General features: G+C 41.5%; 1 protein-coding gene across 4 annotated transcripts; it reads left to right on the plus strand.

Annotated features, from left to right (window-relative positions):
- Nucleotides 1-2,610: 2,610 nt before the first annotated feature.
- Nucleotides 2,611-13,522, plus strand: LOC149320516 (uncharacterized). Of its 4 annotated transcripts, none has more exons than XM_089501463.1 (5): nt 2,611-2,646; nt 4,148-4,253; nt 5,160-5,278; nt 7,925-8,051; nt 11,871-13,522. In XM_089501463.1, exons 3-5 carry the CDS (start codon nt 5,171-5,173, stop codon nt 13,181-13,183), a joined length of 1,548 nt encoding a protein of 515 aa, XP_089357589.1. In that variant the 5' UTR covers nt 2,611-2,646; nt 4,148-4,253; nt 5,160-5,170; the 3' UTR covers nt 13,184-13,522. The 4 variants fall into 4 exon arrangements, with proteins under 4 accessions (XP_089357589.1, XP_089357591.1, XP_089357590.1 ...); XM_089501465.1 differs by having other exon boundaries at nt 2,619-2,646; nt 4,175-4,253; XM_089501464.1 differs by lacking the exon at nt 2,611-2,646 and adding an exon at nt 2,723-2,888.
- Nucleotides 13,523-18,840: the final 5,318 nt, after the last annotated feature.

Below are 18,840 nucleotides of genomic sequence, written 5' to 3' on the forward strand. Positions count from 1 at the left end.
AAACTGCTATGCCATGCTGGCTCCATAATGACACAATCCCACTGCAGAATTGATGCAGGTTGATACCACTTTAACTGCCATGGCTCAAAGCTATGAAATCTTGGGATGTGTAGTCTTGTGCAAAACAGCCTTCCCTGTCCGACAGCCGCACCAAACTACAAATCCCAGAATGCCATAGCATGGAGCCATAGAAGCTTAAGTGGTGTCAAACTGCATTATTTCTACCTTAGATTCTTTGATGCCCAAACTTTTGTCCTCCAGGCTTTTGGACTTCAGCTCCCAGAAGCCCCAGGCAGCTTGGACAACAGTCAGGAATTCTGGGAGCTGAAGTCCAAAAATCTGTAGGACCAAAGTTTAGCCTACCTCACAGGGATGTTGTGAAGATTTTTTAAAACAGAAAGAGTTGGAGGATCTTGCATTTTTCCCTGGAAGAAAGGCAAGGCTGGAGTTATATGGAACAAATGGAAATAATTCATGTTGAAAATTGTAATCTCTGCTCCAGGAATTACCAAATTTCATACTCCTCAACCAGCCTCCCCCCCCCCTTAAATGCCTCTTTTACCTTATTGCTTGCAGCAAATAGTGCTGACAATATCCCATCCAGATCATCCTAAAACCCAATTTTTGGGAAGAAGAGAGATTTGGGGGAAGGGAGGTGAGGGGAGGTGCGGGAAGGTACACCCATCTTTGCCATCCCCCTCATGGCCATTTCCTTCCTCTCTAGGACCCCCATGCTCTGGTGGTTTTAACATGTGGAGTGCCAAATGCCAAGGCTTTCACTGAGTTTTGATACCAAGCAAACTTTGCTTCTTTAAGAGGTGACATGATAGCCCTGTTTAAATATTTGAAGGGGTGTCATGTTGAGGATGGAGCAACTTTGTTTTCTGCTGCTCCAAAGAATAGGACACGGAACAATGGATGTAAGCTATAGGAAAAGGGATTCCACCGCAACATTAGGAGGAACTTCCTGACAATAAATGCTGTTTGACAGTGAACCCACTCCCTTCATGCACTCTACATGGGGCAACCCTTGTTCCTAGTCCAGAAACTTCAACTGGTTCAGAATATGGCAGCCTGGTTGGTCACAGGTAAAACCAGAAATGACCATGCAAGACCTATCCTAAAATCACTCCACTGGCAGCCCATTGGTTTCTAGGTGCAGTACAAAGTGTTGGTTATGACCCTTAAAGCCCTACATGGCTTGGGTGGGTCTAACCTCTTTCTGGGATTGCCTTCTCCTGTATAATCCACCCCATGCCCTCAGGTCCTCTGGGAAGAATTTATTACAACTGGTGAAGACCAGAACAGCTATGGCGACCCAGAGGACCTTTTTGGCAACCGCTCCCAGACTATAGAACGGCCTGTCGGACGACAGTACAAGTGTGGACGGCTTTAAAAAAGCTGTCAAGACGGATCTCATCCTACAGGCCTTTCCAGAATAGTTCAGCCACCCATTGAGTAGAGTATTATGTAGCCTATTGATCTTCTTGCACCCTTTCTCTGGTTTATTTGTTTTTATTTGTTTAATGATTCTTTTTAGTATGAATTTTTTAAAAATAACTGTGATTTAATTGTTATTTTAAGGGGGGAGGGGACTATTATATATTGTTATTTTACTATGTTTTGACTGTTTTACTGTTAGCCACCTTGGTCCTAATCGGAGTAGGTGGGATATAAATAAACAACGATGATGATGATTGGGCATGGTTTCCAGACCCTTCACCATTTTAGTCACCCTCCTTTGGACATGCTCCAGTTTCTCAATGTCCTTTTTGAACTGTGGCGCCCAGAACTGGACACAATATTCCAGGTGAGGCCTGACCAGAGCAGAATAGAGTGGCACTATGACTTCCCTTGATCTAGACACTATACTTCTATTGATGCAGCCTAAAATCGCATTGGCCTTGTTAGCTGCTGCATCACACTGTTCACTCATGTTCAACTTGTGTCTACTTGGACTCCTAGATCCCTTTCACACGTAGAAGGCTCCTTCCGCCAGGTGTGCTCTTCAGACATCTGCTTTTTTGCAGAAACGATCTGAGGCATTTCCCTTCTTTCTTTAGAAACATCACATTTAACCAGATTTTCACTCTAGCCACATGAAAACATGTAAAACAGCCCTCTGTTTTCGCGGACTTAGAATCCGCGTCCCTCGCCCCTTTGTGAGTGATAAATGGAGAGGGGGAAAGGGGCACACGCCGATCGGTGCGTGCTGACTTCAAGCCAATGGGGCTTGAATAGCAGCAGTTTTCTGTTTTTGCAGCGAGGGGGGGAAGGATCTGGAATGGATCCCCCACAAAAACTGAGGGGCGACTGTATAAAACAATGAGGGCGTGCTGCACATGACATTGTAATTTAAAGGTATGGTTTTGGTATCTTGGCTCCTGCTGCTGCCTCCAAAGAAGCAAGAAGAGGAGCCTCCTCTTTGGCCCTCCAAGGGTTCAGGGGACCGAGTTACGAATCCTAGAGAGGAACAGAATTTGAGTGGCAGGGAAAGAGGGCGGGTCTTTCACAGCACAGACCAATCACACACCACTTCCGGTATTTTCTGTCGGCCTGACTTCCAGTCTTCCTACTTAGATAGGAAGTGGAATTCTCACTTCCGGTTGGTGCATCAAGGAAAAGCTTCCCCTGTTGCCTATCTGGGTGAGAAGAAGGGGAGATGGTGGGGCAGGAGGAGGAGGAGGAGGAGGAGGAGGAGGAGGGGAAGGAAGGGGTTAGGAGCTTCATTGACTGGGAGGCTTTGTTGTGGCTCCTCTCCCTTGCAGATGGCACCAAACTAGGAGGAATAGCTAATACTCCATAGGACAGGATCACAGTTCACAATGACCTGAATAGACTAGAAATCTGGGCCAAAGCTAACAAAATGAACTTCAACACAGAGAAATGTAAGGTACTGCACTTAGGGCGGAAAAACGAAAAGCACAGATATAGGATGGAGGACACCTGGCTGAATGAAACTACGTGTGAAAGGGATCTAGGAGTCCAAGTAGACCATAAGTTGAACATGAGTGAACAGTGCGATGCGGCAGCTAAAGAGGCCAATGCAATTTTAGGCTGCATCAATAGAAATATAGTGTCTAGATCAAGGGAAGTAATAGTGCCACTCTATTCTGCTCTGGTCCGGCCCCACCTGGAATATTGTGTCCAGTTCTGGGCGCCACAATTCAGAAAGGACATTGAGAAACTGGAGCGTGTCCAAAGGAGGGCGACAAAAATGGTGAAGGGTCTGGAGACCATGCCCTATGAGGAACGCCTTAGGGAGCTGGGGATGTTTAGCCTGGAGAAGAGAAGGCTAAGAGGTGATATGATAGCCCTATTTAAATATTTGAAGGGATGTCATATTGAGGAGGGAGCAAGCTTGTTTTCTGCTGCTCCAGAGAACAGGACCCAGAGCAATGGCTGCAAGGATACAAAGGGATTTTGCAGCACCTTTGAGACTAACTATGCAATCAAAGTTGCAGCATACACTTTCATAGTTTATCCTATGTATTTGTCTATGGATTTTGATATGATCCATGGATAAGTCAAAGATAAACTTTAGGGGCATGTAACTAGGGGTCTAAGAATAAAGCAAAGCAACACAATGCCAGAGAGCTTAGAAAATTCTAACAGGCATAACTTTGCTCACCTTAAAGGCTGGATGGATGAGAGAGTATGGGGGGGGGGGGGTCAGTGCTTCCAGGACAGATTACTCTCTTGCCTTTCTCCAGGGGATGGATCCTTTTTAAATAAGAGCTAGAGTACAGTACAATGCAGTAGGCCCTCTGTATCCGCAGATTTCAGCATCTGCAGACTTTTTGTGGCACAGACAATCTTTGCTCCTCGCCTTCCCCATTTTACCCCAGGGGATAGGAATTGTGCAGCCTTCTTGCTGTTGCACTGCAACTCCCAGCAGTCTTAGTGTACTTAATAGTGACAAATGCTGGAAGTTGCCATCCAGCGGCATCCACAGGGCTGCATGATCCCCACCATTGCAAATGGAAGGACTGGCCCACATGGGGGTCAAACAGCCTGAGCCTCCTAAAATCAACAGCTGGCCCCCAGAGGGGGGAATTTAATGTAAATGACTGCTCTGCTCTGGCAAGGTCACTTTTAGTCCTGAGAGGAATTAAGTCTACATATGTTCCATTTGTGTCTAAAACAGAACTTCGTTGTGGTGTGTGCCTTCAAGGTGTTTCTGACTTACGGCGACCCTGGAGACTAGGAGTCGAATCATCGCTTGAACATGGAAACCCACTGGATGAACTTGGGTAAGTTACACTCAGCCTCAGAGGAAGGCAAAGGCATCCAGTCTGAACAAATCTTGCCAAAAAAACCCTGCGATAGGTTCACTTTTGGATTGTCATAAGTGGAAGACAACAACGCCCACAACAAGAAAGACAGCAAGGCAGGTGTCAGTCTAACTTCTGGGAAAGGAGTTCCAGAGTGCTGGAAGCAGCCACCAAGAAGGTCTTCTCTCTTGTTTCCTGCAGATATACCTGTGAAGGATACAGAAAGAAGAACCTTCCCAGAAGATTTCAAAACATGGTCAGGTTAATATGGGAGAATACAGTCATTGAGATAACAAAATGCTGTATTTTTGTAATATGGATACACACTTTGTTATAAAATCTGTCACATATAATTCTGTTTGGCAGAAAAACGAAACAAACCATTAATATTAGTAAAAGAAAAAGATTTTGTCATCTCCTGTTCTCTGTAGTTTCAAGCAGTTTACATAAACAGAACTGGGCAAGAATTTCAGTGGAATAACACTGTGCGTGTTCCATAAAAGTTTTCCTCTTACATAGTACTTAGAAATTATGTTGTGGGAGTAAAAATATAAGCACTTTTTAATAACATTTTAGTCATCATTATAATAGAAAGTACAGTATAATCCATTTCCCCCTGATTTTTTTCTGGAAAATAAGATGGATGGGGGGAGAGAAAGGGAAAAAAAATATTTTCCCAAATTCTCCCTTCCTCGCTCTCCCAGCAGACCTTCGTATCTCTGCTCCTTCTCTTTCGTTTTGTCAAAGCTGCCCACGGGGAAAGTTATGAATAACACTGGGGAGTTTTACATCCCAAGGATAATACTCAGTCAGCTCATTTGCAGTTTACTTCCAAAGATTTTATTGACTTATCTGTGAAGAGAAAATACTTTCTTTTTCTTTCAGGTTATTAGTGGATGTTGCCGTGTATTTTAAAAAGGAGGAGTGGACTCTGCTGGATGATGAGCGGAAGGCTTTTCATAGAGACATTATGGGGGAGATCTGGAGGATTGTGGCCTCTCTGGGTAAGGATCCTTCTTTCCCTGGTTGATAATATTAAGTTTCAGAGCATGCTGAAGTAGTTTGATTGTTAGACTGCAACTCTGGAGAACATCTATGGATTTGAGAAACCCACAGGGTAACCTTGTTTAACTCACACACTCCAGTCTCAGCCCCAGAGGAAGGCAATGGCAAACCCCCTGAACAAATTTTGTGTGCGCGCACACACACAGACACACACACAAAAGTCATGATCAGTTGGTTGCAGAGTTGTCATTAGTCAGAAATGATTTGAATATACACAACAGCACTGCAGTTTGGATTTTTATTTTATGTTATTTATAACCTGGCTAGAATCACACTTATGCAAGGTAACAACAGTTACATAAAGAATTGTATTTAAAAAGCACACAGTAAAATAATTTAAGGTAAAAGTAAAGGTCTTCCCTTAACAAGATTGTCTAGTCATCTCAGACTGTTGGGAGGACAGTGCTCATCTCCATTACTAAGCCAAGGGAGCCAGCATTGTCAAAGATGACTCCAATGGTCATGTGGCCAGCATGACTCATTGAACACTTTTACCTTCCCACTGAAGTGGTACCTATTTATCTTGTACATGTTTTTGCACTTGTACATGCTTTTGAACTGCTAGGTTGGCAGAAGCTGGGACTAGTGACTAGTGACAGGAGCTCATTCCTTTATGCGGCACTTGGGCCTCCAACTGCTGACTTGCCCATCTTGCAGTAATCAGAGTAAGTATCTTAACCACTGAGCAACAGCAATAGCAAGTACATTTCTATCTCCCTTATCAGTGAACTAAGCACTCCCCAAGCAGTTTTCAGCGTGTAAGCCAATTTCCCCCAACAGGCTGGGTACTCATTTTAGTGACCTACAGAAGGATACAAGGCTGAGTGGACCTTGGAACCCCATGAGATCAAACACACAACGTTGTGGCTGCAGTACAGGCATTTAACCACTGTGCCGCCAGAGCCATCACATAAACAATTTAGCATACATATAATTATTAAGGAGAAATGTTTCTTTTGTTTATTGGAAACACTGACTGTTTAGAGTGTGAAAGTTCAACATGAGCAATTTTGTTTTATTTGCGGAAAAGATTTTGGAACCAAAAAACAAAAATATTGGGAGTAAGGTGGGGAACGTGTAGCCCACAGATCACATATCCCCACATATCCCCCCATAAGGCCATTTTTAGCTACTCATGGGCACCTTAAAAACCAAAATAAGCATAACATAAATGTAAAAATTACAAATTTCCACTTTCAATAAAGGTTTTGATGCGGGTTTGAAACTTATAATCGGCCACTAAACGTAAATCTAATAATTACAAATTTTATTTTTCTAAGGTAAATGAAACTGAATTAGATTCTTCAGTCTAGTAATGATTAACTAAAAGCATTAGCCCTCATCTATCTGTCTATCTATCTATCTAAACTAATTTATATCCTGCCTTTCTACCAGCTTACAGAAAGATAACATACAAGTTAAAACAAAGTACAGTTAAAGATGAATTTGTATCTGTGTGTCTTCAAGTCACCTATTGAATTTATGGTGACCACGTGAATGTTACAGGATTTTGTACAGCTAAAAAAACTGTTAATACAATTAAAACAGCAACAACCAGACATCAGTTCTATTAAATCACATTTAAAACATAATAAAGAGATGCAACCACAACAGCCCTATTAAAAGCTTCTGCTACATCCAGTTAAGAGCCAAAGTCTAAATAAAAAGGTCTTTGCCCGCCTGCAGAAAGAAGACAAAGAGGAAGCCAACAGAACCACCTCTGGCAGAGAATTCCTAATTAGGTCAGAAAAGTACACATAATGAAGTATGCAATAATACCTCAATACCTGTACAGCAAATCTTCTTCTATAAGCCAGTATAAAGGTAAAGGTAAAAGTATTCCCCTTTGACAAGGTTATTATGTTGTGTCCGACTGTTTCCATTAGTAAACGGAAGAGCCAGCATTGTCAAAGATTACTCTTTGACCATGTGGCCAGCATGACTGCACACACACACTTACTTCCCTACCAAAGTGGTACCTATTCATCTACTTGCAGTTTTATGCTTTAAATTGCTAGGCTGGCAGAAGCTGGGACTAGTGACAGGAGCTCACTCTGTCATGTGGCTCTTGGTTGGGTCTCGAACTGCTAACCTTACAATCATCAGAGTCAGCACCTTAACCGCTGAGCCACAGCATCCTTCTACCCATTGCCACTCCATTTATTTGTAAATAAAATGATTGTCACATCTGACATACTGACGTACTGTCAATAAAAGTCTTCCTGTTACATAATATTGAGAAGTAATTTTGAGGAAGTAAAAATATGAGCACTTTTCTGTAACAGTTTATTTATCTGTATAATGGAAAATATTCCATATGCCATTTTCCTCCTAGTTTTTCTACTAAATAGGACTGTGAAGAAGAGGGAACAGGGGGGGAATTCTGAATTTTTCCATCACCCTGCAGGCTCTAACATCTCTGCACCTTCTCTTTGCTTTTTTCAAAGCTTCCCGCTGAGAAAGTTGTAAATGCCACCCCGGAGTTCTGTGTCCTGAGGATAAAAGCCAGCTCACCTGGCATTTATTTTCATTGGTTTTTTTTAAAAACTTATCTGTAAAGAGAAAGTATTTTCTTTTTCTTTCAGGGCCCAGTGACTTTTGAGGATGTTGCCGTGTATTTTACAGAGGAGGAATGGGCTCTGCTGGATGCTCAGCAAAAGGCTCTTCATGGGGAAGTCATGGAGGAGACCTGGAGGCTCGTGGCTTCCCTGGGTAAGGCTCCTTCTTTCCCTGGTTGATAATGGCAGGTTACGAATACAACAGTGCAAGTTGTGGATGCTTTTATATTGTATTGTATTGAATTAACGCCTTTCCTTTATCCTGGCAAGGAACTTAAACTTGTTTAAAAAACAAAATTAAAACGTAGTACAGCTAAAATTGTTTTTGCATAAGTTTTTTTAAAAAATTATTTATTTGTTATTTATTTATTGAATTTATATCCTGTCTTCCTTCCAAGATGGGAATCAAGGTACATTTTTATAACTTAAAACTGGCAACTGAATCTATAATTACACATTTCATTTTTCTAACATAAATGAAATTGAAAATGGAATGATAGGGTTGCCATAAGTCAGAAACAACTTGAAGGCACACAGCAACAACAGTGATTAACTAAAATAATTTGTCTTCTTTTTTCTTTGTTACTACCTTTCCACCTATTAAACTTCCTGACAGTAAGGGCTGTTCAGCAGAGGGTGGTGGAGTCTCCTTTGGAGGTCTTTAAACAGAGGTTGGATGGCCATCTGTCATGGATGCTTTGATTGAGTTCCTACATGGCAAGGAGTTGGACTGGATAGCCCTTGGGGTCTCTTCCAACTCTGTGATTCTGTCTTACTTAATTTATACCCTGTCTTTCTCCTAGTTTATAACAAAACAGTTTAAATTAAATTAAACAAAATTAAAACAAAGTAGATCTAATCCTATGTGATCCTATTATAAAGTCAGTCTCCCTGAGTTCAGTGGGACATGTTCTTAGGGTAGTGTGCCTGAACGTCAGGCCTAACTGGATTGGGCTCCAACCTCCAGGATTGAGGTTGAATCCAGGGCAACCAGGAAACAGCAATCAAAAATACATTTTAAAATTGGGGAAAGGCTGTATTTATAAAGCTGTTTTTGAATAGTTTTTGAGATCTATTACTCTATGTCAGGCCAGCCTACCTCACAGGTTTGTTATGTGAATAAACGACAAATTGTTTTCAGTAGCTGTTTTTTAAATAGTGAATTTTAAAACTGTTTTAGGGGAAACCTTTTTTCTTTTTATTCCTCTCTTTGATTGGGATAGTGTGGTTTTTAAAAGGCAATAAACAAAGTCTTTAAATTAATAAATAAATTGTTCCATTTAGCCACACAACAATCCTATGATGAAGGTGGTTGTAAAGAGAATAATTGGACCAAGGCAACACAGAGAGACTCTTGTTTGAACTTGGTGTGTACCCAAATCTCCAGGTGGCATGGGTTTCTGTATTATTTCTCATATAGCAAAATATAAGTTTAATGAAGCTAGTTTTTGTGGGTTTTTCATGCTATGTGGCTGTGTTCTTGAAGAGCTTATTTCTGTTATTCCAGAACACAGCCACATAGCCCGAAAAACCCACAAAAAAACCATGGAAGCTTTCGACTTCACTTTTTTTTTTTTTTTTTTGGTAGATTTATATTGTGTAAAAAGAACAAGAATCAAAAGACACCAACAACAAGAAGAAGAAGAAACAGGAAAAATAAGAACAAAAACATATACACATTTACATATTGACATATCTACTTTGATTTCTCTAAACAAGACAACACATATCTTTACAATTACACAACATTTATCTGGTCAAGACTGTTGTTAATTGAAACTTTTCTCTAAACCAATATTTTCTAGTTTCTTGTTGTTTGCTTTTAAATCTGTTCTTCTGAACTTCCTGACATACCTTTTTATCTCTACAGTTTTATTGACTCATTGTCTGTAATTTATTTCTTATCTTTCCATTTATTTTACAGTCCTCTACATGAATTTCCATCTCTTTTTCTTCCCAAACTCATAAAGACATACCCATTCGTCTAGGTTTTCTTTACCTCTTAATTTTGCTGTAAGTAAGTCCATGTTCATTGCTTATCTTATTCCTCTCCTGTTGGGATTTGATCAGTTTCCAAGTATTGTGCATATAATATCCTAGCGGTGGTAATCATATATAGGATTATATGACCATGCTTTTTCTCTATTTTTTCATCTAATCTATTAATCATGTTCAGTAAAAAGATCTGTGGATCCAGTGTTAGTTCTATCTGAAGTATCTCTTTTATTAATTTAAATATATTTTTCCAATAGAATCATAGAGTTGGAAGAGACCTCAAGGGCCATCTAGTCCAACCCCCCTGCCAAGCAGGGAATCTCAATCAAAGCATCCCCGACAGATGGCCATCCAGCCTCTGCTTAAAGACCTCCAAAGAAGGAGACTCCGCCACTCTCCATTGAGGGAGTGTGTTCCACTGTCAAAACAGCCGTTACTGTCAGGAAGTTCCTCCTAATGTTGAGGTGGAATCTCTTTTCCTGTAACTTCCATCCATTGTTCCGGGTCCTAGTCTCTGGAGCAGCAGAAAACAAGCTTGCTCCCTTCTCAATATGACATCCCTTCAAGTATTTAAACAGGGCTATCATATCACCTCTTAACCTTCTTTTCTCGAGGCTAAACATCCCCATCTCCCTAAGTCATTCCTCATAGGGCAAGGTTTCCAGACCCTTCACCACTTTAGTCACCCTCCTTTGGACACGCTCCAGTTTCTCAACATCCTTTTTAAATTGTGCTTTTTGGCAGTTCACATTAATGAAGTTATTTCTTTGTAAGGTATAACAAAATATTAACAAAGTTTTCTTTCTTGTATACCAGCCAGCTCCTTACTGCAGGCTAGACAGATTTTCTGGAAAGGAGAAACACTACCTCTGGGATCTGGCTGGGGCTTTATATAAGATTGCCACATGCACTTACGTGACTTTACCAGACTTCAAAGACCTATGTCCCTGGTTTTGAGAGTTCCCATAACCCACTTTCAACTCTTTGTAAAAACAAAAGTGTGTAATATCCAGGTATATGTCAGTTAACAAAGTAGTTGCATTCCTGGGCTTTACTTTTTCAAGAGAACCTTTGGTACCAGAGGTACCATTGTTGAAGTTGTTTCTGACTTATGGTGACCCTAAGAGTGGGGTGGGGTTTTCTTGGAAAGGTTTGTTCAGAGGATATTTGCCATTGCCTTCCCCTGTGGTTGAGAGCATGTGACCTGCCTAAGGTCACCTAGTGCATTTCAGGACCAAGCTGGGAATCAAACCTTGGTCTCCAGAATCATCATCCAACACTCAAACAACTACACCAGGCTGGCTTCCATGTGGATGCATCTGCCTTCTAAGAATTTTCCACTTTAAGCACTGGAATTGACTGGGTATTATTTGCCACCATTGTATAAGTTATTTGCAAAAGCAAGGCATTGCAATAGAAATATTATATTCTAATTAAGTTAAAAGTGACCATTTTGTAATGTCCATAAGCCATTATGGTTAAATGAAGTCCATACATAGTTTTTGTGCGTTTTTCAGGCTATGTGGCCATGTTCTAGAAGAGTTTGTTCCTGACGTTTCACCAGCATCTTTGGCTGGCATCTTCAGAGAATGCTGGCCTTGAAGAGAGTTGGGTATCTCTGTATTGAATAGATATATTCCCTGAAGATGCCAGCCACAGATGCAGGTGAAATGTCAGGAATAAACTCTTCTAGAACATGGCCACATAGCCCGAAAACCCCACAAAAACTATGGAGGCCGGCCATTAAAGCCTTCAACTTTATGAAAGTTATATAAGATCAGTATTCTGAGCTACATAAATGCAGGTATTGTATTTAGGTCCCCATGATCTCACAGAGTTCTGTGTTATTCCAGTTGCCGGTTAATGCAAGTCGGCAATGAGGTTTGCCTTTTCTCTGAGGATTTTATTTGCCTTTCTTCAGTGATCTGTGATTCCTTTTAAGTCAGTCTCATCACAGGTTCCCTTTTCATTCCAACAGATTATCATTATGAAACCTGGTTTATGGGAGAACTACGAGAGGATTCACAAGAACAGAAAAGAACCGATTCTGGAATTCACACTGATGAGAGGCCATTTAAGTGTTTGAAGTGTGGAAAGAATTTCAGGTTGAGCACAGACCTCTCTTCTCATCTAAGAGTTCACTCAGGGGATGAGAAACCATATAAATGCTTGGAGTGTGGAAAGGACTTCAGTGTGAGAAAGAACTTCACTATCCATCAAAGAATCCACACAGGGGAAACCCCCTATAAATGTATGTTGTGTGGAAAGGCTTTCAATCAGAAGTCAAATTTTAGGAAACATCAGAGAATCCACACAGGAGAGAAACCATATCAGTGTCTGGAGTGTGGAAAGTTGTTCCATCAGAACAAACACCTCAGTATGCATCAAAAAACTCATACTGGGGAAAAACCATATAAATGCTTGGAGTGTGGAAAGGACTTCCGTGTAAGAAAAAACCTCACTACTCATCAAAGAATCCATACAGGAGAGAGACCCTATAAATGTATGGTGTGTGAAAAGGCTTTCAATCAGAGGACAAATCTCAGGAAACATGAGAGAATCCACACAGGGGAGAAACCTTATAAATGTCTGGAGTGTGGAAAGAGGTTCCATCTGAACAAACACCTCAGTACGCATCAGAAAATTCATACTGGGGAAAAACCATATAAATGCTTGGAGTGTGGAAAGGGTTTTGCTAGAAAGAAAGGCCTCATCGCTCATCAGAGTGCTCACACAGGGGAGAAACCATATGTATGCATGGTGTGTGGGAAAGGTTTCACTTTGAGTGGAAGCCTAAGCAGACATCAACAAATCCATTCTGAGGAAAAAACGTTTAAATGTCTAGAGTGTGGAAAGTCATTCAGTCAGAACAATCAGCTCAGTACACATCAAAAAACCCATACTGGCGAAAAGCCATATAAATGCTTGGAGTGTGGAAAGGGCTTCCATGTGAGAAATTACCTCACTATTCACCAAATAATCCACACAGGGGAGAAACCCTACAAATGTATGGTGTGTGGAAAGGCTTTCAATCAGGGAACAAATCTCAAGAAACACGAGAGAATTCATATGGGTGAGAAACCATATAAATGTCTGGAGTGTGGCAAGAGTTTCACTAGAAGGAGAGGCCTCATTGCTCATCAGAATGCTCACACAAGGGAGAAACCATACGGATTCATAGAGTATGGAAACGGTTTCATTTTGAATGGAAGCCTAAGCCAACATCAAAAGACGCACACTGAGGGAAGAACCATAGCAGTGCTTGGAGCTTCATTTGAACACAACCCTTGAACCCAACATCAGGCAATCCACAGCAGGAAGAAATTGTATCAGTGCTTGGGAAGGTGGAAGGAGCTTTAGTGTAAAGAAATGGACTTGTAACTAAAAATCATGATGGGTTGAAACAATATAAATATTTATTATGTGCCAAGAGATTCTGTATTAAATGCACACCTCACATCTCATCAGAGACATGGGGGGAAACTAGAAATGTGGTTACCACATGCAATGATGCAAAGATTTGATGGATGATTAATCCACATTTTACAAAGTCCACCCTGTGAAAAAGAATACTGTTCAAGGGACCATATCGGTGTGAGCAAGAAGACAACAATAAAACTTTAAAAGTTGTTTTATTTTTCCACTTACATTACTAATCTGTGAGGAAGAATGGCTTAACGTCATGCCTAATTCCAGATTGTGAAAGCAATCTTTGGGCTTGGCTACATAGGACCCAGTTTCCCCCCATACCTAACATCGTCCTGTCCAAATAATGCAAGGCCAAAGGCCCAATTCTACTATGGACAGACTTCACATGGAACTGGGAGTTCCACAGGGAATCTGGGTCATATCTCTGTAAAACCGCATTTAAAGAAAACCCTCACTATTTGCTCCAGATTTGCACAGAAAATCCAAAGTGATACTAGGTAAGTGTTTACAACACGTGCTGCCTGGCATCGCTATTGTCAGTGCAAGTCGCTTCTCAAGTCAGAATGTGATTGATGCTGGGCACCACATTTTTGGCCTCGGACTGGCTTACACTGGTACAAGTGATGCCAGACAGCACAGTGGGAAGTATGTGTAAACAGCAGCCCGGCTTCACTCTGGAGTGCCAAGGGAATGGAGGGAATTCGGGGCAACCTCTGAGCCAGAATACTTGGGAAGTAGACCAGAATATTCCAGATAGATTTGAGAGCCCTAGTGTCTTCTTTTGCCAACTAGTCTTAATAATATTAACTTCTTAAAGATTTAAAGCAGACCATACATTTATCTGGAGACTTTTGATTGTCAAGGCTATTATGTCATATACCATTGACAGTCAAGTTTGTGAAGATCTTTAACATGTCCTGTTTCCTCCAAATTCACCCTTTTCATACTCTCTTAAGAGTTTGGTAGAGGAATTACAGGGTCCATCACTTTCTTCATAACATTCCTTCAACCCCTCTCCCTTTTCTCATATTTGATGTTGGAGATGTTTCTTCATTCCAAAATGAAATTTATTATAAAGATACAATATGATAAAATAACATGTAAAAGGGGTTCCGGTGTGGGGCTTAGGTGTTGGCTGGGGCTCTGGAAGACCAGGGTTCAAATCTCTGCTCAGCCATGGAAAACCACTGATGGGCCAGGGCATAGTAAACAGCAGCTGCCTCTAGGAATCCTTTACTTTGTTATTGTGTGCATTCAAGTCGTTTCTGACTTATGGCAACCCTAAAGCGAACCTATCATGAGGTTTTCTTGGCAAGCTTCTTCAGAAGTGGGGTTGTCATTGCCGTACACTGAGGCTGAGAGAGTGACTTGCCCAAGGTCACCCAGTGAGTTTCCGTTGCCAAGCCATAATTCATACCCTGATCTTCAGAGTCTTAGTCCAACACACAAACCATGCTGGCTTTCACTATGCTCCAAAAGCAAAATCCCTTGCTGAGAATCCCCTACTGAATATGCCCCAAAATGGGAAGCAGGCAAGCCTGCCAGATGAGTTCCCGCCACCATGTTTAAAAAGCCATAGATCTGGATGCCAAAATGGAAATCATAAGAAAAACGAGGCTTGAGAAAAGAAGGAAAATCCCTAGATGCACTTAGGAAGAGGTTTCATGAGGTTTCCAGAAGGTTCCAAAAGTTTTTGGTTACTTCAGCAAGGCTTCCCAGGCCTGGTTATCTCATTTCATTTTGAATAAAAAGTTTTGTTGAAACATTTTGTGCATTTTTTTTCAGAGTCATAGCTGTGTTAGCCTGAGATAGCAGAATGCAATGGGATCTTGTAGTATTATTCAGAAAATGGCTCATCCTGGCTTCTCCGCAAACAATTCCATGACGGGAACATAGCGGGAAGCCTCAATTACACTTTAGAAGTGCCATGGATGATCACATCCCTGGCGCTTCTGCAACATTTCTGTAACGTTTGGCTGGCGTTTCGCCCACGTGTGATAAGGTCCTATGTGTGCATATGGCAAGAGAGAGTTCACTGAGGCTTTTCTCTTCATTGTTTCACCCAGACACAGGAGGGGGACTCAGCAATATCAGTCACCAAGGACTCTTCTGCTTGGCTCTTTCTTGCTAAACTCCTCTCCCTGTCACATGGGGAAATCTGAAAGAGCTGCTATAAATTTCCATAGTGAATTGTAAATAAGTCACCCTGGGATTTTGGGGTCAATTTTTGGGCATACATTTTAGACTTATAGATGAGTATATAGTGTACATTGACCCATGGATAAGTCGAATCAGGTTTTTGGGGTCAATACACACTAAATGAGCCTCCATATCCCTTAAGTCATGGCAAAATCCATAATTTCATAACCAAAAGAAAGAAATTGGCAGCATGAGCTTTCATAGACTTCAAGCTCATGCTACCAATTTCTTTCAGTTAGTCTCAAAAGTGCTATAAGATCTCTCTTCATACTGATTCTACAGTCTTCATACTGATTCTACATGGGCACCGCCATTACAACATCAAAAATGTAAAACTTTTTTTTAAAACAACGCAAAACACATGCAATTAAAAGGAAAATGGCAATTAGACAATCCAATCTTCCCAGGGCTGTGGAAACAAACAAAGAAAAAATATTTATAGTTTTTTGTGGGTTTTTCGGGCTATGTGGCTGGAAAGGAGTTGGGTATATATACTGTGTGACCAGCCAAGCATTCTCTGAAGATGCCAGCCACAGATGCTGGCAAAATGTCAGGAAGAAAATCTTTTAGAACGTGGCCACGTAGCCTGAAAAACCCACAAAAAACTATGGATGCCGGCCATGAAAGCCTTCGACTTCACATTGAAAAAAATATTTATTTGCCTGTAGAAAGCTATCCAGAGGTTGCCAATCTGACCTCTGGGAAGAGAGCTCCAAAGCCTGGGAGCAGCCACCAAGAAGGCCCTCTCCCTTGTTCCCTCTAGATGTACCTGCAAATGTGGGATAGAAAAAACAACCTCCCCTTAAGATGGCAGGTTCATGTGGGAGAGTGTGGTCCTTCAGATAACTTGGACTTTGTATAGGACTTTGTAGGTCATAATCAGCACTTTGAATTGTGCCGCCAACCCCTGGAGCTGTGTGCTTTCTGTAACCAGTTAATAATCTGGGGTTAATGAAGTCTCTATAAATCAGATATAAATCAGACATATTAACTGAAAATTTTTCTCATAGGTGATGAAAGAATGCTGGCAAGCAATGTGCTGCCATCTCTTCCTTTTAGCGGAGGGAAGATTGCCATGCAGCGCCATCAGTAGGAGGGAGAGTCTGGCTATTTCTGTGTCAAAAGAGGAGGGCAGACAGTAGGATAGGGGTCCAGACTTTCAGGGTTATCTCCAGGTGTCCTACTTTGTGACTTCCCCTCCTGCTACACAAGCGTGTCATGAGACAAATTAAAGACAAAAACTAAACATATTCCCTCATTCAGCATGGTCTCTTTTTGTCTATCATTTTTCACTTCTGTATGCCACTTGTTACTTGAGACATGTAAAATACATTACAGATAATTTGGGTTAGCATAAATCGTCATCTTTGGTGTACTGAAATTACAGTTTGTTCACATAGGCATTACAAATTGAATTTATTTCAATTTTTCTTTTTCCTTACAAATGGAGCTGGAAGGTCTTGAGGCGCAAGGAACATCTGAGCTGCAAAGAACCTCTCTAGCTTTGCCAGTTTGTCAGGAACAGGCAAAAGAGCAGGCTTTTTAACAAAATACTCATGACAGGGTGGTTTTGTTTGGTGTGTGTGTGTCTTAGATATGTTTTAACTTTTTGTATGTTTTATGCTAATTTTATACTGTTTTCAATAGATGATTATAACTGTTTTTAAAATTCTTATTACAAGGTTTTAAAATGTTTTTATCTTGCAAACTGCCTTGGTTCCCTTTCTGGGAGAATGGCGGAATAAAGATGAAATAAATATAACAAATAAAAAGAATAAAAACAGAAGAAACAATCAGCATTAGTAAGAGAAAGAAAAATATTTTGTCTCCTCCTGTTCTCAAACAGTTTCCATAAAAAGAACTAAGAAAAGGAAAGCCAGAATTCAAAGGATATAAATATCTTCTTGTATATTATTTGCACTGAGGCAGAAAAAAATGAGATGCATGGATATAGGATGGGGGACACCTGGCTTTACAAGACGATGTGTGAAAGAGACCTAGGGTGTGGTACAGACTAGCACTTTGCGCCAGCTTGGCCACGTAGTAGCGTTGTGCGGTTGCAGAGCAACTACACGCCCCACAACCCTAGTACAGGGCGGTGGCATAATCATGGCGGCCTCCCATCCACAAGGGATCTGCCATGATGTCATGCATGTGCCGCATCCAAATGGCATGGTGCGTGCGTGATGTCTCCATGCCGCCCTGGGCGGCTTATGGTGGCCTGGTTGCAGCGCAGGAAGGAGCTCTGAAACAGAGCTCCTTTTGGACGCTCGCATCATTCTCGCAGCAACCAAACGGCTGCAGGAACAATGCCAAGGAGAAAAGAGCTGGGCGGCCCCTTTCTCCCATGGCTCTGGCTCCCGGGGTGACCAGGGGCATGAAGTTCCATGCACACCCCTTTTCCGGGTTTTGCCGCTTCTTTGTGGTCCGGGAAAACTCTGGATTGGGGTCACAGGGTTGCCAGTGAGGCTAACCTGCCCCCAATCTGGAGCAAAAAGGGGCGCCACAGACCCACCCCTTTGGCGCAGTCTGTACCATGCCTAGGAGTCCTAGTAGACCACAAGATGAACATGAGTCAGCAATGTGATGCAGCTGCTAAAAAGGCCAATGCGATTTTAGGCTGCATCAATAGAACTATAGGGTCTAGATCAAGGGAAGTAATAGTGCCACTATTCTGCTTTGGTCAGGCCCCACCTGGAATATTGTGTCCAGTTCTGGGTGCCACAATTCAAAAAGGATGTTCAGAAACTGGAGTGTGTCCAGAGGAGGGCAACCATGGAAACTATGCCATATAAGGTCGACATATGTATGATTTGGTGCTTCTATCTATGTGTGACTTTCAACATGTATGAAAAACTGAATGAAAAGCATAGACAGGACCACCTGAGTGATCTGAAGATCAGAATCAAACACACTGTTGAATTAAACAAATCAGTACAAAAGATGGACAGTTATTGTGTGATGATACCTGAATCCATAAACCTGTAAAAGTCACTGGGGAAGTAATGGCTGGAATCCCAGATCATAGAATCATAGAGTTGGAAGAGACCACAGTCCAACTCCCTGCCATGCAGGAATACACAAACAAACAAAAAAAGCTTCATTTACATACCACTTAATACTGAACTAGCTGCGTCTAAGCAGTTTACAACTGTAAGCTAATTTGCCCCCAACAATCTGGGTACTCATTTTAGCAATGTCCTCGGAAGGATGCAAGCCTGAGTTGAACTTGAGCTTGAGCTCTTTCACTGGTCTTGAACTTGCAACCTTATGGTTTTGAGTGAGTGGCTGCTATACAGGCATTTAACCACTGCCCCACC

Source organism: Sceloporus occidentalis, unplaced genomic scaffold, assembly GCF_023333645.1.
Source record: "Sceloporus occidentalis isolate IW3139 unplaced genomic scaffold, rSceOcc1.0.p SCAF_1, whole genome shotgun sequence".
Classification (NCBI taxonomy): domain Eukaryota; kingdom Metazoa; phylum Chordata; class Lepidosauria; order Squamata; family Phrynosomatidae; genus Sceloporus; species Sceloporus occidentalis.